At 43.9% G+C, this 25,953-nt stretch overlaps 1 protein-coding gene across 5 annotated transcripts in view; it reads left to right on the top strand.

Annotated features, from left to right (window-relative positions):
- bbs9 (Bardet-Biedl syndrome 9) overlaps positions 1 to 24,713 on the top strand; it is a 375,470-nt gene extending 350,757 nt beyond the window's left edge. For all 5 annotated transcript variants that reach the window (XM_033019150.1, XM_033019148.1, XM_033019149.1 and 2 more), the window contains one exon: positions 23,993 to 24,713. In XM_033019150.1, coding sequence (XP_032875041.1) covers positions 23,993 to 24,042 — 50 coding nt within the window. In that variant the 3' untranslated portion in view covers positions 24,043 to 24,713. The remainder of the gene's footprint in view (positions 1 to 23,992) is intronic.
- The last annotated feature ends 1,240 nt before the right edge of the window (positions 24,714 to 25,953 follow it).

Below are 25,953 nucleotides of genomic sequence, written 5' to 3'. Positions count from 1 at the left end.
TGCAGCGGGGCTCGGAGCTGAGTGCGGGACCCGGAGCTGGGGCAGCAGCCCGGAGCGGCGACTGCAGGACCCGGAGCTGGGGCAGCGGCCTGAAGCTGGGGCGGCTGCCTGGAGCGGAGACTGCGGGACCCGGAGCTGGGGCAGCGGCCCGGAGCGGAGACTGCGGGACCCGGAGCTGGGGCAGCGGCCCGGAGCAGAGACTGCGAGACCCGGAGCTGGGGCAGCGGCCCGGAGCGGAGACTGTGGGACCCGGAGCTGGGGCAGCGGCCCGGAGCGGAGACTGCGGGACCCGGAGCTGGGGCAGCGGCCCGGAGCGGAGACTGCGGGACCCGGAGCTGGGGCAGCGGCCCGGAGCGGAGACTGTGGGACCCGGAGCTGGGGCGGCGGCCTGGAGCTGGGGCGGCTGCCCGGAGCTGATGCTGTGGCGGGCCGTCTCGGAGCAGAGGCGGCGTTCCGGCTTTTGGCGGCGGCGACATCACCACGGAGGTCTGCTGGACTGGAGGGCGGCATCTCCGGCCTGGATCGATCACTTCAGCGCAGAGGGAGAACAAGGAGGGAAGAGACGGAGACTAAGACTTTGCCTCCATCACAGTGAGGATGTGCTTGGTGAACTCACTGTGGTGGATGTTTAATTTGTGTTTATTGTATGTTTTGTTTTTATTGGTTCTGTGTATGACTGCAGGCAGCATAATTTCGTTTAGACCGAAAGGTCTAAATGACAATAAAGGAATCTAATCTAATCTAATCTAAAGAGGTTAACCGAGCTCCCACGGGTAGACGACAGTTTCCCGTTTACTTGTCATTTCTGCGATGTTCCCAGTTCGTCTCCCGAGTTACTCTTGAGCCAATCCTGATTGAAGTTTTGTTTTAATAAGCAACAGTGTTATGTTTTAATAAGCAACAGTGTTAAAGAAGACCTCTCCATCCTGTGGCTTTGTGTTAAAGATATAAATCAGAGCGGCCGCATCTATTGATGTGACCTACAAAGGGAAAATGCGCACCATCCAGTGCCAGAGCAGTTATGCTTATGATTTGTTTGAAACACACAGGTTTGATATGTTTTAATTGAATTTACTGCCATGTCTACACACTGCGGGGAGATGGGAGATTAAATCTTTGAATGTGGACGGATGTGCACATCAGATTGTTGTGAGACGGAGCTCAAGGTTCGCCTCCTGAGTTGCTTTGGTGCCCAGGCGTGAGTTGAGATGGAGAGAGGTTGGGGGGGGGCATCATTATCTGTCTGGGGTGACATGGCTCTTGGGTTAGGCTGGGATCATTCTCTGCGGGGTGATCTTAGTGCGGGAGACAAGTGTAGGAGAGGTGTACTGACTGTGTGGGCAGAACTTTGGAAGTGATTGTCCACCAGTCTCAAAAGCCGCTGTGTCTCCCTGTCCCTGGGATAGCAGGGGGCGATCAAACAGCACAATACCCCCCTCCCCCTCCAACTCCAGAGGAATCTGCTCCCCGATGGGCCGCTACGGCGACAAGTGGCAGTTCGCTCACAGCCCGAGCTGCGCCCCCTCATCCGCCACCCCAAGAACAAGACGTACCTTGCACACCATCAGCTTCTGCCGCTGCGGGGAGCGTGTTCCTCTGGAGTTGGAGCGGGGGCTGGGCTGGAGTTGCTGCTGGCTGTGGGTCTCTGGGATCTCCGTGCTTGCAGTGGGCCTGGGGGTCGGTGTCCCGTTGGTCCTGACGTCTCCGGCCACCCCCCTGGACAGGAGCTGAGACTGGGAACTGTACCGCCCTTGCCCCCTCCCTCTGCAACTGCAAACAACCACACTCTCCTGCTCACCTGCAAGGGCGGTACAGTTCCCAGTCTCAGCTCCTGTACAGGGGGGTGGCCGGAGACGTCAGAACCAACAGGAACCCGCTCCCCGATGGGCCGCTACGGCGACAAGTGGCAGTTCGCCCACAGCCCGAGCTGCACCCCCTCATCCGCAACCCGGGTTCCTCTGGAGTTGGAGCGGGGCTGGGCTGGAGTTGCTGTTGGCTGTGGGTCTCTGGGTTCTCCGTGCTTGCAGTGGGCTGGTGGGCCTGGGGGTCGATGTCCCATTGGTCCTGACGTCTCCGGTGACTGGCACGGACCTGCTGGCATCGTCGACGTGAAGACAGTGCAAAGCCCCCGCGCCGGTGCAATGGGCGGGGAGCTGGAGAGGGGAGGGAAGGGGTCATACACATGGCCGGGAAGCAGAGGGGTGTAGGTGAGGGTGGTGACAGCTGTGACAAAAGCTGTGATCGAGGACAGTCAAAAGCCCATAACTTTCTTAAAAATTAAGACATTTTCAGTTATTATTGATTGAAGCATTCTGAAACAAATATAAAACATCTTACTTGGATGACCTGAAATTAAAGCATATAATTAGTTAATTACCTAATTGTAGCTAATTACAAAATTGACCGTTGTGACAGAAATAATAATTAACACCCAGACTGCCTTGAAAATTCAAAAATGTGATATTCTCAAGATCAGAACTTTAATATTATTGTATAATATGCTGTAAGTCTGCAACAGATAGGTAAATAAATTACAATTTCTAGCAATAGACCAAGTCTTTATGGAGAAGATCAGCTGCTAGCTGGTACATTGGCATATCATAATCAGTAGCATCATCATACTCCTCAGATTGTAACCAATAGGCAACTCTGTACACCTTTTTTTTCCTCAACTTTTCAATTTAGGCATTGTAAACTACAAGTTTTTGCTCTTCAAACCACACATGACGTGCCTTTCTGCCCACTACTTTCCCATTAAGAATGTCCTGTAGATTTCATTTCTTAAGAAAAGGATAATTTTTTTAAATAGCCTAAGTATCCAAATAACAAACTATTCCCATTCACACAGGAATTCACAATATAACATGATTTTTAAATCTCACTGTCATGAATTTATATGCCAGATGGAAGGAATTTAATGTTTAATTCCCATAAATTAATCCAGAAACATCCTCTCAAAAATAATCAAAATGATTGATTTTTGCACAATACATATGATTCAAACTGTTGTTTATTTAAAAATAATGATCATGGAGAGAGAATAACACAAAATATAGACAATTTGGACGGCTTATGACATGATTGTCCAAAAAAAATGGGCATTTTAATTATCTTGCTTCTGGAATGCGATCGATTGGAACGTTGCATTTGCGGTGAATTTGAACTCCATATCGACAGGAAAAACACTGCTGGTTCATATGGGGCCCAAATAACATTTTCACAAAGTAAAATTAGATTAAAGCCATCCCAAGAAGCAAGATTATATGTAAAATAAACGACTTACCCTTTGTTTTGTCCCGTTCTTGCGATCCGCCATGTTGTAGGTGTTGAGGGCGTTAGATGTCGCTTTTTATTTTAATCCAAATATTAAATTGTCCAGCATTTTTTTTTAAATATATCGCGAACGAAAGTCGGATCGATTTTTCATCAGCAGCGAGCAGCCCGAGGAAGACCGCCTCTGATAGGCAGTACAAAACGGCACTTTAATCCCGCCCCCCCTCAAAGGCGCCAAAGTCACTCACATGTCCAGTGGCAGAACTGCAGCGCCGCTGGTAACATCGCTACTTAAAGCCCTGTCCCACTGTGCGAGTTCAATCAAAGAGTTCTCCCGAGTTTGCCCTGATTCAAACTCGGAGATTTACGGTAATGGCCGCTCGTCGGTAGTCGGTGCTCTCGTGGACATTTTTCAACATGTTGAAAAATCTTCACGAGTCTTCCCGAGCTTACCGCGTTTCCCGAGTACCTGCCGTTAGCGTTATGAGCCGCTAAGAGACGTCCCTGAGCTCCGACGTACCCGCTACGTTCATTCTACGTGCTTACCACGAGTTTGATTTTTTTTTTTAACTCGGGAGAGCACTTGAATGAACTCGTACAGTAGGACAGGGTTAGTCCTAAATGACTTGCTCCATATCCTGAGAGTTAACCCAGGAACTTACCTAGCTTGTCACAATTGTGTGTGTTTCAATATCTCTTCTCATTTTTCGAATCTCTAGAGTATATAGTCCCGATGGACCCTCATTATAACTATAATGTTTGGTTTCCTCATTCAAGTCATTGATGTGTATTGTGAATAGCAGAGACCCAAACTCTGATCCCATTGGTACCTCATTAGTCATTATGGAAAAATACCAATTTTTTTCCCAGCCTCTGTTTATGGTCTGTCTATCAATTTTCAGTCCAAGGGAGAATGTTACCAATTTCACCCAACCCCCCCCCCCCCCCCCCACGCCATCCCAACACACCCCACCCCCCTACCACCCACCCCCCTCACCGTGATCACCATGCCCCAAATTCCATGTCCTCCAGCTTTTCATGTGGAACCTATCAAAAACCTCCTAAAATTCCAAATTCAGTGATTCTCCTGAGCTCTTAATTACATCTAAAAAAACACACTATGATGTATTGTCTTGTCAATGCAGTGCTTCCACTGAAGTAATTATATGACTACATTTGATGGGCAGCTTTCATTATACAAATGGGATGGGAATTCATGATGGAAGAGGTTGGCCTGAGGTGTGAAATATTTTGGCATTAATGTTGTCAAGAATGAGTTACAGTTGAAAAGAGTTCCCTCACTGACATTCTCTCTTTACTACTTAACTCCTGGATAAAAATCTTATTTGGCAGAGAGTACAGTCTTGATCTTCTGGCTAATTTCCATTTGGCAGTGTATCATTTTTGAGCATAACAAGACGGCTGTGATTTGTTAAACACCAGGTCTTCACAAAGTATGCAGAACTTGCCCTTATTTATTGTTGCTGATTCAACCTAGATAGTGATCAGGCCAATTTTCCTAATTCCCAATTGAGGTTTGCTGTGCTATCCCACTGCCAACCTGGTTGAGATAAGCTAACTTGACACAGAGCAGGAATCAGACTGGCTCCATTCTGGTCTGTATGAGCCAGTATGTAAACAGCAAATGGAATCCTTGAGTCATCTGGGTGCTTAGTTTTAAGATTTCAACAACTGTTTCATTCAGAAGGTAAAACAAAGTTCTGAATTGTGCATTGAAGTTTATTTCAAAAGTTTAATAATTTAAGATTGTCCATTTGAAATGTTGTATCTCCATTAAGAATGATTATTGCAGCAATTGTGAAGCAGTTTGAATTCTGGGCTGGGATTAGCTATATGTTAAACTGTTAGGATTAGCAGTATTTCTAAAATGACTCGGTGTAATGAGAAAAGTATTTTTTTTGGGTGTGAAAAGTAAAATTTCAAAGCACAAAAAAAGCTAACTGGAAAATTTGTTTCTCTGATCTGGAAATATCAAACAAACTGCTCATTGCATCTTGGGGCACAATTTGTGTGTTCTGGGTGGAGCCTGGGAACTACTTCATACGATGAAATACTCTGTGTGCAAACAGATTTAAATGTGGCAGCTCTAGAAGGAGAAATCCTTTTATTAATATTTACAGATGGAATTAAAAAGAGTTAAGAACTGAAACCTATACAGCATTTACATTCCTCCGGTGCATCACTAATGAGCTGCTTCCCCTCTTTCAAAGTCTGAGCAATCCTCTGACATCTACTGACTCAGGCAAGAGATTTCAAGTTACACACAAATAAATGTTTGTGAATTGTGTGAAATTGCCATCAAGCTTATGCAGTATCTTTCCTGCTGTTCATTCCCAACACCCCTTAATATTCCACTTTTACAAGCAACTATCTAATTAACTGACGCATGAACCTTACATTGGCCTCTTCTGTGCTGTGGTTTTTAGTGCCAGTAGTCCTGATGACAGCTGTTCTAGTAACACTGCATCAGCATTCTATGGTTCCAGCATTAGCATAGTCAGAGCATTAGTTAGGGAGGGGATCAGAAAATTACAATTAAGGCTGGGCAGGTTGCATATACTTTCACTTGGAGCATGTCAGAGTTCCAGAAAATGGATAATGTGCCACAGGTGATCAGAACTACATTTCAACACAATTTGAGTGGTCAGAGAGACTCACGACCACAAGAGCTCTGTGTCATTTTCAGCCATTATGCCAGTTGCAAGCTGAACTATGAAATGACAGTCTGAACTATAAGAATGTAATAACTCAGAATCCAGACATGAGTATGTTGTTTATTTAAGAAAGCACACAGAGCTGGTGTTGTAAGCTCAAGCTCAACGACAAATCTAACTAGACGCTAGTCTAGCAGGCTAGATAATATGAGACACTCAACCAGATAGCTGTTTGAGTGTACAGTGGCATGCAGTAAAACATGAGATGGAACCGATCAACTTGTACTGACTGATCTACATGGACCATGTCTGCCAAGGCTACTCCACTATGTCGGACTTTGGCAAACTGGCGACTGTTTACTGTCTCAGTGTACTACAATACTGCCATACACTTGTACTGTATCTAAAATGCTTATCAAAGATGATCAAAGTGCTTATGTATAGTGATACTGGTACTCAACTGTGCACAAAAATGAATTTCACTGCACCTTGGTACATGTAACAACAAAAGTACTGTTGAAGTACCATTGAAAGGATCAAAGAGGCTGTGGAGAAATTGCAGAGAAATTAGGGCACAATTTAGAAAGCAACTCAATTCTACTCTGAAGAAGAGTCCTGACCGAAAAACATTGTCTGTCCACTCCCACCATAGATGCTGCTTGATCTGCTGAGTTCCTCCAGCATCTTATTTTTAACTCAATGCTACCTGTCAGAAGTACTCGTGCAAAGGTCAAATGAAAGATGAAAAACAAACCTTCAAGCCTGGGCTTACTTTGTCTATGAGAAATAAAAAATTTCCACACAATCCAACCAAAGTAACAATGAATGTACAGAGGTCTGCTCTGTGGATGTATTCCCTCTCACCTCACTCCCATTGCTCCATATGGCAAAGAGATTTGCTTATCCAGCTAACTGCCAGCACGAAGCAGATTGATTCTGCAGTGGGAGAGATGCCAGCAGGGAAGGCGAGAATGTCTGTTCGTATCGAGGACCTGTAATTAAAACCACAGCACCACCTTGCCCTCATCTTTCGGTCAAAGAGAACCTTCTCTCAGGACCACAGATTCTTCATCATCACTAAATCAACTGCACGCACGCACGCTCTATTAAGAGTTAGCATTTGAACTGAGGGCCACCTGAAGACACATGTCTACTGTGCAGCTAACGGGGATATGTCAGTCTCCTTATTTCCCCTCTCTTGCCTTTGCCTTGGTCTGCTCTGTACCTTGGAAGATCAGGGAAGCAGCAACACAGGAAATGGTGGGTGGATTTCAACATCTGGACAGAGTTCTGCTTCACCCCTCGGCAGCCTTCCAGTGACTGGAATCGTTTGAGGATCTGCTTTTATAGAAATCCCGTTAGGAGTAAAGAAAATTATACTTTGCAGGTGGTTGATAGTGTGGAAGATAGAAATAGGTACTTATGTTGGTAAGTCAAAAATAACCAGAAGTTATGTGTTATAAGTATGCTGCAGTAGCTATTTCACAGATACTAAATGTTATTTTGCTTTGCTTTGTTTTGCTGCCATTTACAAGTGTGATTCAAGAAAGAATAAGCTTGGATTGTTCGAGCAACTTTCATTACTGGGAACATTCAAGGTGTTGAGCAGTCTTGACAGCCAAACCGCACACAAGATCCAATTAACAGCAGTGAGAAAATGCTGTTAGCCATGTCACTGGTAGGAATTGCAGATCTTTTTCCAATAACGACGTTGATTCTTTTACATCTCTCCAGCAGGCGAGATGTAAATGAATCAGTGTTGTTACTGGAAAAGAAGGCTTGTCGGGGCCTGCCCAGAGGCTCGGTGGGACCGGGAACCCGCCCAAAGATTTGTTGGATCGCGTAACCGGGACGGAACTGGAGACGTCGGACACGAGGAGCTGGAGCCGGTAGGATGGTAAACCGGGGTAATGCTTCAAGTTTGGGTAGTTTGCTTCAAGTTCCCGCCCCCGGGACACAAAAATGGCTGGGCAAGGAGAGGAGAAGGACATCAGTTTGCAGGAATTGCTCCAATACATCAAACACGCGGGACTTTTAATAATGCGCCAAAAATGGCTGTGTCTGCTTGTGTAATATATGAAAAAAGAATTTCATTGTGCAGTTGCATATGTGACAACTAAAGCACTATATAAGGCAGGCAGGCAGACAAGCCCTTGGTTTAAAGGATGGAACTTATGACCGTGCTACATGCCCCAAGTGCTGCTCTCCCCACAGTTCAGCACTCCCTCAGTACAGCCCCTCCTACAGTATGGTGCTTCCTCAGTAATACTTCATCCAACAGCCCAGCACTCCCTCAGTACTTCTCCTCCCTCAAGTGTGATGCCCCCTCAGTACTGCCCCTCCCTGGAACAAAGAATGACCTGTCATGGGGTAGTTTGTAACTTTGTCGGTGCCCTTTATGTGGTGACTCTTCGAATACCATGAGTATGCAAAACAATGAATTTCACTGTGACTCCTCACATGTGACAATAAAGTATTCATTCATTCACAGTCCAGCACTCACTCAGTACTACCATCCCACAGTGTGCTGCTTCCACAGGGTGGTGCGCCCTCAGTACGACCCGCTCAGTGTCAATCCCTCAGTACTGCACCTCCCACTATTTTTTCTCCAAAAATGATTTTAATCAACTATTTACAAAATATAAATAAACCCACCACCATAATACAAAATAAACAAATATTCTTAAATATTAAATAACAATTTTCCCAATCACCTCATACCGTGTGATGTTCCCTCAGTACTTCCCCTCCCACAGTGTGCCACCCTGAGGACTGTGCCTCCCACAGTGTTTCCCCTGTCACAGAGTGGCACTCCTTCAGTTTTTCCCTGCTGACAGTCAGGCACCTCAGAACCGTCTGCAGTGTGGCACTCCTTGAGTACTGCCAAATAATGTGTGCTCCTCCACGCCTCCATTTCAGTGCTTCACTACGTAAACTGTTCTCCTTCATCTTGGCCTTTTTAGTTCCAGGGATATGTCAAATAGTTTTTTTTCAGCTTTTCTATTTCTCTCACAATCATGTGCGCTGTGGATGACCCTTAAAGCTATGCCGTGCACAGACACTCCTGATAGATTGCCTGCAACACCTCACCTCCAACTGTGTCCACAGAGACGAGAGGGAAAGAGAGATGGAGATGGAAAGGGCATTGGAGAGGGAAAGGGCGATCGAGAAGGAGAGTGAAAGTGAGCAGAGAATAAGAAAGAGCTTGCAAATTTTGCTGAGGAGAGGAAAGGAATGGATATTGTCTATGCACTCTTCCCCCTAGAATATTTTATACAGTTCTGTCACACTCCTGATGTTCCCTCCACATTGACTATCACTTCAATCGTCTTGCCTGGAATTACAGTCCAAATGGTTCTACCATTCATGTGTACAATACTTATAAATTTGCTTTGGTTCTGATCACTAGTACCTGAACCTTACCCTTATTTCCACTCCCATCCTTTCACTCTCCTGCTTTCCCTGTCTCCTTCTCTCCCCCTCCCCCTCTCCTGCTCTCTCCCTTCCTCTCTCCTGCTTCCCTCTCCCTCCTCCCCCCCCCCCCCTCTACCCCCCCCCCCCCCCCCCCCCCTCTCTCCCCCCCCCCCCTTCTCTGCCTCCTGCTCTCTCTTGCCCATTCTCTTGTGCTCTCTCCCTCCTTCTCATTATCTCGGTATGCTAACTTGCAGAATCATTCCGATTGATTTCCCCTCAAGGATCCCATGTACTTTTGAATTCTGGTCAGGCTGGCCTTGCTGCAACAGTAATTCTAATAGCATTAGAATAATTTGCTCTTATCACCAATTTCTAATCACCCACCTTGATATTTAGTGAACAGTTGACTAGCCTTGTGTTTTTTCCTGGAATCATCTTTGATTTAAAGGCAAAAATAGCGAGTTCTGTGTCTCCTGTTCTTAGCATTAAGAATCCTCTGTTAAAGCACACGAGAGAAACTCTCCACAATCGCAGACTCTTCTGGCCTCATCAACACTGTACAAGGGCATTGGAAATCTGAAATGAATGCAGAAAATGCTGAGAATATATGGCAGCCGTTTTGAATGGAAACCGAGTTAATGTTTCAGTTAGACATTTACACATTTAACATTTTTAAGCCAATTCATTAACTAGTGATCGTGGGTGATCCCTAGATAAAAAATTTCAATTATTTTCTGTCATTAGTAGCTTGAGCCCAATGTCGATTCCCTGATGATGCCCTGCTCAAGGTCAGCAAAGCCTTAGACCCGAGCAAGCTTAACCCTGGGATGATACCTTAGCTGCCCATGGCAGTGTCACAGCCAAAGACTGACTGAGCACTGGGAGCTTTGTTTGAGTGAGTCTGAGCTGATCATTCTATAGATGTGTAAAGTCAGAGGAAATAATATAGGTTGAAGAAGTGGAGGAAAGGGGAAAATCGATGTCCACACACGGGGCACACTGGGAATAGAGGGGAAAAGAGGGGATGTTGTATGTGGGTTACTTAACTAAAATTGGAGAATTCAATGATCACACCATTTCCCCACCTCTTTCCTGTGCCCCACCTGGATGTGCACCCATTTCTCCCTTTCCCTTTCCACCTATATTCCTTCCTCTGGTTTCACATCTTGCACATCTTCTATCCAGATCACCGTATCTCACACTTTATGTCTTTTCATCTCTGGTTTTTGTCCAGCCATCTGCCAATCAAAAAAATCCCTTCCCCTGTATCCACCAATCACTTGCCAAACTTTGCTCCGCTACACTTTGCTTGTCATTCCCACCCCAATCAGTCTGAATAATGGCCCTCAATCAAAACCGCCCACCAATGTCCTTCAGAGATGGTGCTCAACCCACTGAGTTACCCCAGCACTTTGCGGGTTTTTTTATATACCAGCAGTTGCAGTTCTATGTCCTAAGACTTACAATTCGGGGCAGTTCCAGATTTAGAAACATAAACATAAGAAAAATAGGTGCAAGAGTAGGCCATTCGGCCTTCGAGACAGCACCGCCATTCAATATGATCATGGCTGATCATTTAAAATAAGTACCCCGTTCCTGCTTTTTTCCCCATATCCCTTGATTCCTTTAGCCATAAAAGCTAAATCTAACTCTCTTGAAAATATCCAGTGAATTGGCCTCCACTGCCTTCTGTAGCAGAGAATTCCACAAATTCACAACTCTTTCGGTGAAGATGTTTTTCCTCATCCCAGACCTAAATGGCCTTCCCCATATTCTTAAACTGTGACCCCTAGTTCTGGACTCCCCCAACATCGAACATTTTTCCTGCATCTAACTTGTCCAACCCTTTAAGAATTTTATATGTTTCTATAAGATCCTCTCATCCTTCTAAATTCCAGTGAATGCAAGCCCAGTCGACCCGTTCTTTCATCATATGTCAGTCCCACCATCCCAGGAATTAACCTGGTGAACTTACGCTGCACTCCCTTAATAGCAATAATATCCTTCCTCAAATTAGGAGAACAAAATTGCACACAATACTCCAGGCGTGGTCTCACCAGAGCCCTGTACAACTGCAGTCGGACCTCCTTGCTCCTAAACTCAAATCCTCTCGCAATGAAGGAGAGAGAAAATGGTGAATGATAGACTGGTTAGCCTTAGCTTTCTTCACTGCCTGCTGTACCTGCATGCTTACTTTCAGTGACTGATGTACAAGCACACCCAGGTCTTGTGTACCTCCCTTTTCATAATCTGACACCATTCAGATAATCTGCCTTCCTGTTCTTGCCACCAAAGTGGATAACCTCAGATTGATTCACACTATAATGCAACTGCCATGCATCTGCCCACTCACCCAACCTATCCAAGTCACCCTGCAGCCTCATAGCATCCTCATCGCAGCTCACACTCCCACACAGCTTTGTGTCATCCGCAAACTTGGAGATGCCACATTTAATTCCCTCGTCTAAATCGTTAGTATATATTGTAAATAACTGGGGTCCCAGCACCGAGCCTTGTGGCACTGCCTGCCATTCTGAAAAGGACCCGTTAATTCCTACTCTTTGCTTCCTGTCTTCCAACCAGTTCTCTATCCATGTCAATCCCCTACCCCCAATACCATGTGCTCTAATTTTGCATGCTTACTCTTGTGTGGGACCTTGTCATAGGATACACCACACCCACTCTCCCTTATCTATTCTACTTGTTATATCCTCAAAAAATTCCAGGAGATTAATCAAGCATGATTTCCCCTTCATAAATCCTTGCTGATTTTGACCAATCCTGTCACTGCTTTCCAAATGCGCCACTATAACATCTTTAACAGTCGACTCGAGCATCTTCCCCACTATTGATGTAAGGCTAACCAGTCTATCATTCACTATTTTCTCTCTCCTTCCTTTCTTAAAAAGTGGGGTTACATTGGCTACCCTCCAAGTCCACAGGAACTGATCCAGAGTCGAGAGAACATTGGAAAATGATCAACAATGCATCCACAATTTCTAGGGCCACCTCCTTGAGTACTCTGGGGTGCAGACCATCAGGCCCTGGGGATTTATCTGCCTTCAGTCCCAACAGTTTACCTAACACCATTTCCTGACTAATGTGAATTCCCTTCAGTTCCTCCCACTAGATCCTCGGTCCCCAAGTATTTCTGGGAGATTTGGTGTGTTTTCCTTGTTTCCTATTATAAACTCGCCTGTCTCTGATTGTAAGGGACCTACATTTGCCTTCACTAATCTTTTCCTTTTTACATATCCTTTTATGGTTTGTGGTTATTAATTAAATAAGATTGTTTATTTAAAAAAAAAACAGAAATTCAAAGGGCTTGCATAACAAAGTCACGAGTGGCATCAATAAGGTGAATAGCCACAGGTTTTCCCAGGATATGGGTCATAGGTTTAACATGAGAGGGAAAAGATTTAAAATGGATCTGGGAGGCTTTTTTTAGTCCAGTGGGTGGAACAAGCTGCCAGAGGAAGTGCAAGAGGGGGGGTTACAATTATGACACTTAAAAGAGACTTGGACAGGTACATGGATAAACATAGAAACATAGAAAATAGGTGCAGGAGTAGGCCATTCGGCCCTTCGAGCCTGCATCGCCATTCAATATGATCATGGCTGATCATTCAACTCAGTATCCTGTACCTGCCTTCTCTCCATACCTCCTGATCCCTTTCGCCACAAGTTCCCCACATCTAACTCCCTCTTAAATATAGCCAATGAACTGGCCTCAACTACCTTCTGTGGCAGAGAATTCCAGAGATTCACCACTCTCTGTGTGAAAAATGTTTTCCTCATCTCGGTCCTAAAGGAATTCCCCCTTATCCTTAAACTGTGATCCCTTGTTCTGGACCTACCCAACATCGGGAACAATCTTCCTGCATCTAGCCTGTCCAACCCCTTAAGAATTTTGTAAGTTTCTATAAGATCCCCCATCAATCTTCTAAATTCTAGCGAGTACAAGCCGAGTCTATCCAGTCTTTCTTCATATGAAAGTCCTGACATCCCAGGAATCAGTCTGGTGAACCTTCTCTGTGCCCTCTCTATGGCAAGAATGTCTTTCCTCAGATTTGGAGACCAAAACTGTACGCAATACTCCAAGTGTGGTCTCACCAAAACCCTGTACAACTGCAAAACCCTGTACAACTGCAGGTTGTAAGGAAGGTTTGGAGGGATAAAGGCAAGTGGGAGTAGCTCGACGAGCCAGCTTGGATGTCATCAACTTGGTTGAGCCAGAGAGCCTGTTTCCATGCCATATTGCTCTATAGTTCTGTGATTATTCTGCAAACACATTGCCCATTAATAATTTCATTCCTACAAACCACAGTGCCGAGATGCAATCCAGTGTACAGAAAACGTAACCTTCAGCACAAACGTCCATATTATTACTCATCTTTCTTACCACGCTGCTCAACATAAGCTCTAGGAATTCTTGAAGCTAACCCAATCACCCTTATTGTATTTACTATAATGCAAAGCTGGCGGTGGCTACCGGCTGTAATTCAGTTGTTGCTTCTTCTGACATTGACAAAGTACTCTTGCTTCACTCCTTTAACTTGCAGCATCAACAGCATTCATTAATTCACTGTGCTCCATCCACCAATCGATTGCTGTCTATCTAATTCCATTTATCCAGCCCATCATAAAGTATAGGATCCACCACAGCATGCTAAACGAGCCAAGTGTTACTTTCAGATATGTGCTTAAGGTTACGTAGAACAATTAAGGCAAATGAATTTTTTTTAAACTTAATTGTAATGCACTCTGCTGAAACCAGGTGCCTTGGATGTAGAACTCATCTATATAAATCTGCCTGGCACAATGCAACATGATTGGTCTGGTTCAACAATGTTGGACAATGTCCAGAATGCTTACTGCCTGATTTGTTGCTTCAGTGATGTCTTAGGAAATGTAATCATACATTGTCTGGTCTACGTGGGACCAGTGTTATGGAGTGCTCTCTGAAATGGTCAATGGAACCAATGCTGGCCTTACCTAAGTCATGTCCACCATGTGAGTGAACTCATTAAATTATTGAGTTGTGTTGGCTGCACTGGATTAGCATCAATTGTGGAAAGATTCACAATGCTGATAGACAGACGGATGGTTGCAGTACGAATTGGCAATGGGCTGCACATGGCCAATTAATGTGGACTCGACTTTATACATTGTAACATGGAGAATAGGGCAGGTTTATCAGCAGCTGGTGTTCAATGTTTCACATCTCGGCACAGACAGCTCAGGAAACCTAGCTGGCCAGAATTTGTTCAGGAAACGTTTTTTCAGGGTGTAGATTAGGAATGTGCTGGTGCTGCAGTGGTTTGGGTAGGAAGCGATCAAAGATCTTGGAGCGGAGCAAGATAGTCCACTCGACGAAAAAGCCGTAGTAGGTCATGGTAATCTTTAGCGCCATTTCCGTAACCGGCTTCTGTCTCCGCTCTAGTATCTTTGTTTCGGTCATGGCGTCTTCATATTGCTATTATCTTACCAAATACCACACAAATCATCTTTTTTTCTCAGCTGCAGGTGATCGTTTTGATATTCCTGCCTAATCTTCCTTATTAACTTTGAACATACAAAATATTGCCATTAGGAAGGAGCTCCAGAAAATCCTGCACCCACTCAAGCCATCGTGTGTGTGTTTTGTGTGTGTGTGTGTGTCACGATCATAGAGCGGAATAGGTGACATTTCAGCTTGAGACCCTTCTTCAGACTGAGTCAGGGGAAAAAGGAACAAGAGATATAGACGGTACTAACGACAAATGAATGGAAGATATGCCTATATTTCCCTTTCCTTTGACTGTCAGACTCTAAGATCTAACATCTTTGGAAGGGATGAACCTTTTAAATAGACCAAGTGTAGAAGACTAGGTGACCCTATCACCGAACACTTGTGCTCGGTCTGCCAAGGACTGCTGGATCTCCAAATTGTTAACCATTTCCAATGGTTCCAATCAGTTTCCAATTCCCATACTGACCTTTCTGTTCTGCATCCTCTCCATTGCCTGAGTGAGGCCATATGCAAACTGGAGGAACTGCACCTCATATTCCACTTGGGTAGTTTACAACCTAACCGTATGAACCTTATCGATCCATGTTTTCGTGAGATGCTGCCTGGCCCACTGAGCTACTCCAGCACTATGTCTTTTTTTATAAACCAAAATCTTAAGTTCCCTGTGACTATGTTTTTCATTGAATCAGTGGCAATATTGTGAATTGCTCTTTCGAGTCTTAGTCAACGAGTCACTTGTGCTGCTTGGGAGAAGTGGTGGACCAGTTATATTCACACTTATCACACAGTTTAAGTTGGGGGGTTAAATTCTGTAGCAGGAGAATTGTACTCCGGATTGAGTACTTGGTTCAGCAACTCATTGTAAAGGAAAACAATGATCTAGTCACAACAGGGACCTAGTCTTAGCATCAAGCTCATTCCAACAATAGCAGATAATAATAAATAATAATACATTTTATTTATGGGCGCCTTTCAAGAGTCTCAAGGACACCTTACAAAAATTGAGCATGTAGAGGAAAAACATGTAAGGGGAATGAAATAAATAGTAGAGACATGACTAGTACACAAAGTACACAAATTCCACAGATGAGCATAGCGTGGCAGTTAGCTGGGCATGAGATTAACCTGCTACACAGGAAGTGTGCCAAACTCTGTAAGAGGGTCACCAGACTCACTATACAAATGTCCTGAATGTCTCAAGCAGACGGCCAAGGCCAAAGGCAATACACAAATAATTTGTTGTGGACAATTAGCTTTCTAATCTTGTTGAATTTACCAAGGAAAATCAACAATGGATTTTCCTAAACACCACTGAGCAGGTCATTTCCATCTACTCAGTATTCAGAGCTTGGTTAGAGGGAGGGAGGATGGTCAGCCGCTGTCAGAGTGCAGGGGTTAACCGAGAACACAAGGAAATGGGAGCAAGTAGGCCACTTAAACCCTCAAGCAGGTCCTACCATTCAATATGATCATTGTTGGCCTCCACAGGGTTCCACCCCTCTGCTGTGCCATTTCTCCAGACCCCTTCATTTCTCCATCTATCAAATATTTACTTGTATCCACTTTAAATATAGACACTGAGTGCTGGAGCAACTTAGTGAGGCAGGCAGCATCTCTAGAGCATGGATAGGTAACATTTTGGATCGGAAGCCTTCGTTAAACTGGTGTTGGGGATTTGTGGGGGGTGGCGGGGAGAGAGAAGAAAGCTGGCAGAGGGCCAGGAGAAATCCTGGCAAATAATAGGTGGATACAGGTGAGGGGCGGATGGTGAAGGGGGGGGTTTGAAAGGCAGATGATTGGACAAAAGCCAGAGTTGAAAAGTCAAAAGGTGTGAGGCAAAAGGATTGAAGAAATGTGAATTGTGAAGCTAGAGGAAAGAAAGTAGATGGAAAGGGAAGGGGAGAAATAGATGTGAGTTGAGTTGGGACATAGGGGAGAGAGGGAGGTAAAGAAAGGCCTAGGGGGAGGGAAAGGGGGAGGTGTCATCATCTAAAGTTGGAGAATCCATTGTTGTAAGCAACCCAAGCGTAATATGAGGTGCTGTTCCTCCATCACCTCACATCTGAATATGACGATCACTGTCTACAATACCAGTTCTTTTAATATCATTTGCAACTATTCTCATCCAAATTTTTTGATATAGATGACAAACAGTAATATGTCCACAACCAATCCTGAGGAAATCAACTTTCCACCACCACTTTCTGCTTCATTCCATGAAGCCAGTTCTGTGTCCAGTTAAAAAAGACACAAAGTGCTGGAATAACTCAGCATTTCAGGCTCTGGGGAACATAGTCTCTGAGGTGACATTTCAGTTGGGACCCTTCTTCAGACTGATTGTGGTGGGGGGAGGGAAGAAATCTGGAAGAGAGGTGTGTCCCTCCCCGGGAAGTGATGGGTGGATAGAGGTGGGGGTATTATGGATAGATAGATCGTTGGACAAAGGCTAGAAATTAGAAGACTAAAGGTGTAAAATAATGATAGAAGAGGTGCGAATAGTGAAGCCAGAGGAAATAATGTATTATGAATTTATGAATGTAGGTGGAGAAATGGGTGCAGGTCCAGGGGGGGGCACAGGGGAGGTGGGATGGGGGGGGGGGGGGGGTTAAGAGAGGGGAAGAAGGGAGAGGGTTTGGTAAGTTACCTAAAATTGGACAATTCAATGTTCATACCATTGGGTTGCTAGCCACCCAAATGGAATATGAGGCGCTGTTCCTCCAGTTTTCATGTGGCTCACTCCAGTAGTGGAGGAGGCCCAGGACAGAAAGGTTGTATGTGAGTGGGAAAAAAAAGAGTTAAAATGGTTAGCAACCTGGCGTTCCAGTAGGCCTTGGCAGACTGAGCACGTGTTGTGTGAAACGGTTGCCGAGTCTATGCTTGGTCTCGCCAATATACAGGAGGTTAATCAGAAACACCGGATGTAGAAAATGAATTTAGAGGAGGTGCATGTGAACCTCTGCCTTGCCTGGATAGACTGTTATGATTCTTGGTTGGAGGTGAGGAAAGAAGTATAAGGACAGGTGCTACATCATCTACGGTTGCAGGGGAAAGCACTAGAGGAGGAGGTGTTTGAGTGAGGCCACATATAAACAGGAGGAACCGCACCTCATATTCTGCTTGGGTCGCTTACAACAACCCAATAGCATGAGCATTGAATTCTCCAACTTGAATAACTACAAAGCCCCCCTCCCCCTTCTTCCCCCTCTCTCTTTTCCCTCCTCTCCCCTGTGCTCTGCCTGGACTCGCATCCTTCCTTTTCCTTCCTTTATGTTCACAATTGACAACTCGTCAAACTGTTGATCTCACATCTTCTGTCTTTTCTTCTCTGTCCTATGTTCAACCATCTGCCTATCAAAAGCACTCTTCACCTACATCCACATACTTCCCAGCCTTTTTCCTGTCCCTCCTCTCTTTTGGTTCCTCCCTCCCTCTCCCTCCCCCCACCCACATGCACACACACACACACACACACACACAATCAGTCGGAAGAAGGGTCCTGACCCAAAACGTCACTTATCCTCAGTTTTAAACATACAACCCGTTATAATGTAGTTAAGTCCTTTTGTTCGGCATTCGTCCTCTTGTATGTTTGAGAAATTTAAAGCCTCATTACTCCAACGGCAGAGGAATACAGACCCAAACTGACCACCCTCTTTTGAGAGCCAAGGAGACAGGGGTGAAGATGGGCCACAGTGGGAGGGGGAAGGTGAGGCCACTGTATATTGGGAGGGTTGGGGTGATGTGAGAAGGTGGACCGATGTGTGAGTGGGAGGTTTGGGTGATGTTGAAGGTGCGGGATGGGGTGATGTAGAGGGTGAGGGATGGGGTGATGTAGAGGGGGAGCGATGGGGTGATGTAGAGGGTGAGCGATGGGGTGATGTAGAGGGTGAAGCTGCTGCACATGGATCCTGGACTGCTTGGGCTGTTTAATTACATCTGAAAAGTTTGGGAGTTGGCTGACCTTTCATACTGACGGGTCATTCTGAAAGGTCAGCCAATAGAAGAAACAGAAGATGAAACAAAATTCCAAAACGATGGCAACCGTGAACAAAAGCAGAGCAGGAGGACCTGACTTGCTGATGTAAGCTGTGTCATTTAGATTTTTAAATTACTGATCTGGAATAATGTTCATTGAGATGAATAGGGATTGACTTGTTCTCTACCTATTATTTTTGGAAAAGGAAGTTTAGAAAGAAGATAAATCTCAGGATGGAAAGGATTATTGCCAAGCTGTAGGCAGGTTAAGACTGGTGATGATCATTCATCCACCAGTAAATAGTGCACATTTTTACAAGGACTGAGGTAATAATTGTGTGCAGTTCTAGTAACCACACTGTAGGAAGGATGTGATTAAGCGAGAGAAGGTGCAGGAAAGATTCACAAGAATATTTCTTGGATTGGAGGGCTTGAGTATCATTCATGGGAGATTGAACAAGCTGGGTTTGTTTTTGTTGGTGCAAAGGAGGCTGAGAGGTGACATGGCAGAGGTATATAAAATAATAAATGCATAGGTAGGGGAGATAACCACAGTCTATTTCCCATAGTCAGAACATCTATAACTAGAGGAGAGCAGCAGTAGCAGTAGTCAGGTCTGTGGCACCAGGCTCTGGGGCGCAGACAGGGCTATAATGACAGGAGACTCCATTGTTTTTGTGGACCGACAGGAGATCATGTGGCAGCAAACAGGACTCCAGGTGTGATACCTCCCTGGTGGCAGAGTGGAGGATGTCTTGATGTAGCTGCAGAACATTCACAAGGGTGTGGGTGAGCAGCCAGAAGTCATTTGTGCCAATATGCAAGGAACCAATATAGTTGGTTAAGCAAAAGGTTAAAAAAGCAGAACATCTAGAGAAGTCATCTCTAGATTACTCCTAGTGCCATGTTGTCATGACAATAGGAATAAGAAGATAGGACAGGTGAATGTGTGGCTGTAGAGTTGGCACAGGGAGAATCAATTCCGAAATTTGGACCATTGGGTTCTCTTCTGAGGCAGAGGTGACCTATTCATAGAAACATAGAAAATAGGTGCAGGAGGAGGCCATTCGGCCCTTCGAGCCAGCACCGCCATTCATTGTGATCATAGAAACTTAGAAAATAGGTGCAGGAGTAGGCCATTCGGCCCTTCGAGCCTGCACCGCCATTCAATATGATCATGGCTGATCATCCAACTCAGTATCCTGTACCTGCCTTCTCTCCATACCCCCTGATCCCTTTAGCCACAAGGGCCAATCTAACTCCCTCTTAAATATAGCCAATGAACTGGCCTCAACTACTTTCTGTGGCAGAGAATTCCAGAGATTCACCACTCTCTGTATGAAAAATGTTTTCTTCATCCCCTATCAATAACCCGTGCCTGCCTTCTCCCCATATCCCTTGACTCTACTAGCACCTAGAGCTCTATCTAACTCCCTAGAGCACTATCTAACACACACATATCCATGTCCAAGAGGATTGGAATGTACCTGAAGTGGAGGGGGACCAATTTCCTGGCAGGCAGGTTTGCAGGGGAACATGGATCCAATGCAGTATTGAGACAGGTAGGTCTCACAAATGTCAAGGGCAATAAATTCAGTAGACCGAATAGGCAGAAGTAAAGGAAAGATGATTGGATTAAATTGCATTTATTTCAATGCAAGAGGCCTGATGGTAAGGCAAATGAACTCAGGACATGGATATGTATGTGTGACTGTTATAGCCATGACAGAAACCTGGTTAAGGAAGGGACAGTGATTTTAGGGATCTTAATGCTCCATGGTATGTGGAAGATTGAGATGGGAATAAAAGAGGAGGGGAGAGTTGTTTTACTGATAAGGAGAACATCTCGGCGGTAGTCTGAGATGACATTACTGAAGCATCATTCAGAGAAGCACAACGGGTGGAGCTGATGAATAAACAGAGGATAATCACATTGTTGGGATTGTACTATAGGCCCCAAGTATGAATTAGAGGAACAAACATGGTAGGAGATTGCAGACAGCTGCAAGACTAATAGGGTTATCATAGAATGGGATTTTAGCTTTCCCAATATAGTCTGGGACTATCATAGTGTCAAGGGCTTAGATGGAGAGGAATTTGTCAAGTGTATTCATCAAGGTTTCCTTCAGCAATAGATACAGGACCATACAAGGGAGAGGGCAAAGCTTGACCTACTCTGTGGGAATTAGGCAGGGAAAGTGACTGAAGTGTCAGTGGGTGAGCCCTTGGGGACCAGCTACCACAATTCTATTAGCTTTAAAATAATTATGGACAAGGTCAGGATGGTCCTAAAGTTAAAGTTCTAAGTTGGGGCAAAGCCAACTTTGATGGTATGAGGGAGTAACTTTCAAAAGTTGATAAGAGTAGGTTATCTGTAGGCAAAGGGACGTCTGGATAGTGGTATGCTTTTAAACGTGATAGTGAGAGTTCAAGGTATGTATGTTCCTGCTAGAGTGAAGGGCAAACAGATAAGAATAAGGAACCCTGGATGATGAGAGAAATTGGATTGCTGGTCAGGAAATAGAAGGAGGTATTGAGGAGCATACTTAAGAAAGAAAGAAAGAAAGGCAAAAAAAGGGCACAGTAGCTCTGGTAGATAAGATTAACAAGAATACAAAGAGATTTTATAATAGAGTCGAAGAGTCATACAGCGTGGAAATGGGCCCTTCGGCCCAATTTTCCTACACCAACCAACATGTCCCATCTACACTAGTCCCACCTGCCTGCATTTGGCCCATATCACTCCAAACGTGTCCTATCCATGTACCTGTCTAATTGTTTCTTAATTGTTGCAATAGTCTCTGCCTCAACTATCACCTCTGGCAGCTCGTTCCATACACCCATCACCCTTTGTGTGAAAAAGCCCACCAGCCCACCTGGCCAACCGATCAAGATCCTGTTGCAATTTTTGACATCCATCTTCACTATCTGCAATACTACCCATTTTTGTATCATCTACAAACTTGCTAATCTTGCTGTATATGTTCTCATGCAAATCATTGTTCAGAGTAGCCTACCATGTGGAACCTTGTCAAATGCTTTGGTGAAGACCATACATACAACATAAATACAATATAATATATTAGGGGGGAAAGGGTAACTGAGAGAGAATAGGTTCCCTCAGAAACTAGAGGTCACCTTTACTTTCTCCATTCCCTTTACTTGAACTGTTTAGATTTACAGCATGTAAAAGGGATGTTCCCTTCTTAACTGCCCTTACCGATAAACTGATTGTATTTCCAGCTAATGTTATTTGCTTCCAATATATATCTTCGTCCATATCCTGGACAGCCAAGCAAATGTACAGAAAAGGTTGTTCCTCAGAATCTTGCCCTGTATCTCATCGGGATCTGCTGCTGTTCTACAGAGGAAGCAAGAGTTTTCATAATATTTCTGGGGGACCAGACTCGGTAACTGAATATTTGGAGAGGGGAGGGAATGCGAGGGAATGGGACTAAGGAAAATAGTATATTCAAATTAAGAGCAGGACGAGGACACTTAGCCTCTCGCATTTGCTCCTCTAAAATATAATGGCTGACTTGATTATAACTTCAGCTTCACAATCCTGTCTACCCCATTCACCTTTATCCGTGCTCATCAAATATATACTTTAAAAAATATTCAAAGATATTTCAAAAATGCTCTGAGGATGAGAGAAATCTCTGCAAGAAAATAAATGCCTCTCTGTCTCAAAAGAGAGCTAACCCCTTATTTTTAAACAGTAACCCAGGTTCTAAATTCTCACACAAAAGCCATCATCATTTCATGCCCACCCTGTCAAAACCCTTCAAGATCTTTCATGTTTTAATCATTAAATCAGTAGATACAAGTCCATCCTTTTACCATTAAACATCCCATCCATTCCTAATATTAGTCGAGTAAACGCTCTCTGAACAATGTCCGATGTGTTCATATCTTTCCTTAAATAAGGAGGCCAAAACTATATACAGCACTCCATATGTGTTCTCACAGTATCCTGTATACCTGAAGCATAACTTCCCTACCTCTGTCTTTAATTCCTCTATCAATAAATAATAATATTTTGTTACCTTTTCTAATTCCTTCCTGAACTTAGTACATGTTTTTTTTGCAGATCTTGCACTTGAACACCCAACTTCTTTATTTTTCAGAGCTGTGCAACTTCTCATCATTCAGATAATGATATATGTTATTTTCCACATTATATTCCATTTGCCAGATCTTTGCACACTCAGTTACTTTAACTATATCCCTCTGTGGCCTCCTTAAGTTCATTTCTCAACTTATTTTCCAGCCAGTTTTGTGTCATAAGCTAATTTAGTAACCATACATTCAATGGATCCATCCAAGTCATGTACATAAATTGTAATAAGTAGGACACTGCACTGATCCCTGTGGTGTGATTGTGTGTCAGTGACCACAGGTATGTCTCGTCAGGGAACATGTGCGTCCATGTGTGTAGCTTTATCTCCAATTATCTTGAACCTCCTTGCCTCTGGACCAAGATCTCACTCTGCCATGATCCTATGATAGCTGGTGTGTAATGGTGTGTAATTGTGGCCTATTACAAATCGATTAATGTGCAGGAATCTTCCACGGCTCATAACTGAATGCAAGTCTCCGTTGTCTCCAACACTCCTGACTCAGCAGTTCTCTTGCATGTACCATGCTCTCTATGTTCTCATTAATTGTATAGCATGTTAAAGACCCAAAAGGAAACTCCTTCAAATGCTCTGAAAAGGCAAGCCTGCTGCACCACAGAACGATTGCAAAATCTAAAACTGGTGTCTGCCACTTTCAGTTCAAACTCTCTTTTAATGATGGAGACACAAGAGACTGCGAATGCTAGAATCTGAAGCAAAAAAACAAAATTGCAGACGAACACAGTGGGTCAAGTAGTATCTTAGGGGGAAAGGAATTGCCAACACTTCAAGGCATCACCCTGCATCATGACAGTACAATAAGTCAAAATAGTTCCTTTTCCCAAACAGTTGTTGCTTGACCCGCTGCTTGATCCAGCTGTTTGTGTTTTGCTCCTTTTAACGTGACAGTGTCCACACACAAAATCACTTGGCAGAACTAAAACAGAAGTAATTAAATGCCAGACTCTTGAAAATTGACTTATTTGTATATGTAATATTATCTAACATTTATGTTTTTCAAGATCTTCCTCAGAATGCCGAAGATGAAAATGTAATTGCTGAAGACAGATAGGATCTGATCAATAGCTGGACCTTACCCACAGCTTCTCCTGTTGCAACTCCAGCAAGTGCCATCAGAGCCGAAACAGATGCACATATAGCTTCTCAAAAACAACTGTGTAATATCACTAGCTCATAACTTGGGCCAACATGGGGCTTGTTTAAAAGTGGCTTGGATTGTGGGAGTTTCCTGTAAGTAGTACTCGATGTTTCCTATGTTCAAAGAGATTCTGGGACCAACCATTTCACTACATTTACTTTAATCATCTGGAAGAAATACTGATCCTGTCCAGCAACACCGCTACAGTGTTGAAATTACAGTGTCCTAGTAAAGCAGTGCTGCTTGTACTTGCGAAGTAAGTATAACTGCTACCAAAGTTCCATTTGTTATTTCAGCACACCCAGTGCTCCAATATAGTTCTCCTCCTTTCGTACATTGCACAGAGCAACATTATTGTACTTGTATTAATGTTACACTCTTAATGTTATGTGATCCAACATACTATATGTTAGTTAATGTTCATTGACTTTCTGTGTATTTTTAGAAGCTGTAAATTTGTGCAACAAATTTTAACTTTTTACAGTTTCTATATACATATTTGAGCAAGTGAAAGATACCGTTTTATATCCATCTTATTCAATGTAAAGTGACTGACTAAATAAACTAGTGCATTTTAACATAAATGTTGGTTTTACATCACTAATCACAAAGAGAATCTTAACAATTTAACTGCTCCCAAATCGTATAATTGTTTCCCAGTACGTTCATTTTCATTGGTCATTCTGATTGTTTGCACGCTGTTCCTCGATTAACGTGACTGAGGTTTGGCAACTAGTTCTACATCCCTCTCATTTTTATTTTCATTATATTTAATGGACTTTTTGCCAACTTAACTATATTGTACTTTATTACAGACTTCCACCTCTCTTTTCCAGCATATCTGCCCCCCCCCCCCCCCCCTCCACACCATCAGTCTGAAGAAGGGTCTCGATGCAAAGCATCATCTGCTCATTTCCTCCACTGTTCCTCCAGTAGTTTATTGGACTATTTGAGTTTGCACAAAATAACAAATTCTTCCATTTTGAGCCCTACTTTTCTATCTTTAGATTCACAGTCATAGGGTTATACAGCATAGACACATGCTCTTCAGCCCAATGTGTCCATGCCGACCAAAATACCGATTTGAGCTATTCCTATCTGCATGATGCATTTGGTCCATATCCCTCTAAACGTTTACCTTCAGTGTAACTGTGTAAATGTCTTTTAAATGTTATAATTGACCCATCTCTACAGCTTCCTCTGGCAACTTGTTCCATATACTATGTCAAACAAATTACCCCTCAGTCCCTGATAAATCATTCCCCTCTCACCTTAAACCTATGTTCACTAGTTGTATACTACTCTAGGAAAAGGACAGTGACCATTCACCTCATCTATGCCCGATATGATTTTGTGTACTTCTATAAAGTCAGTCCTCAACCTATATTTCTGGCTCGGCCTATCCACTCCTTACAAATCAAGCCCTCCAAACCTGTTAACATCTTTGTGAATCTTTTCTTTACCCTTTCCAGCTTCATTTTGCACTGTTCATCACTTCTAAGCTTCTCGGCTATAGAGTATTTTGACCTGCAAGTTGTTTCATTATCATTAAGTGATAGGAGAGCAGATCTGGTATCTGACCTGTAGGATCAATTGGGTCAGAGCACTCAATGCTGATTTCATTCCTCTGCTGGGGTCCTGTCAAGCTGGGGGCCAACCTAAGTTCAATGAGAACTGCTGATGAGAATGCACAAGCAGGATCTGACATCATTAAAGATCAGGTGCTGAACTGATGAAGCAGTCGCACATAATCTAGTGCAGAAGCAGCATGCAATAGATCATTCATCCTATCAGCAACAGATTAGCTCTTAGCTACAGTCTTAC

This window comes from Amblyraja radiata, chromosome 4, assembly GCF_010909765.2.
Source record: "Amblyraja radiata isolate CabotCenter1 chromosome 4, sAmbRad1.1.pri, whole genome shotgun sequence".
NCBI classification, from domain to species: domain Eukaryota; kingdom Metazoa; phylum Chordata; class Chondrichthyes; order Rajiformes; family Rajidae; genus Amblyraja; species Amblyraja radiata.
Note: the sequence above shows the minus strand (reverse complement) of the source record. Positions and strands in the feature narration are given on the sequence as shown.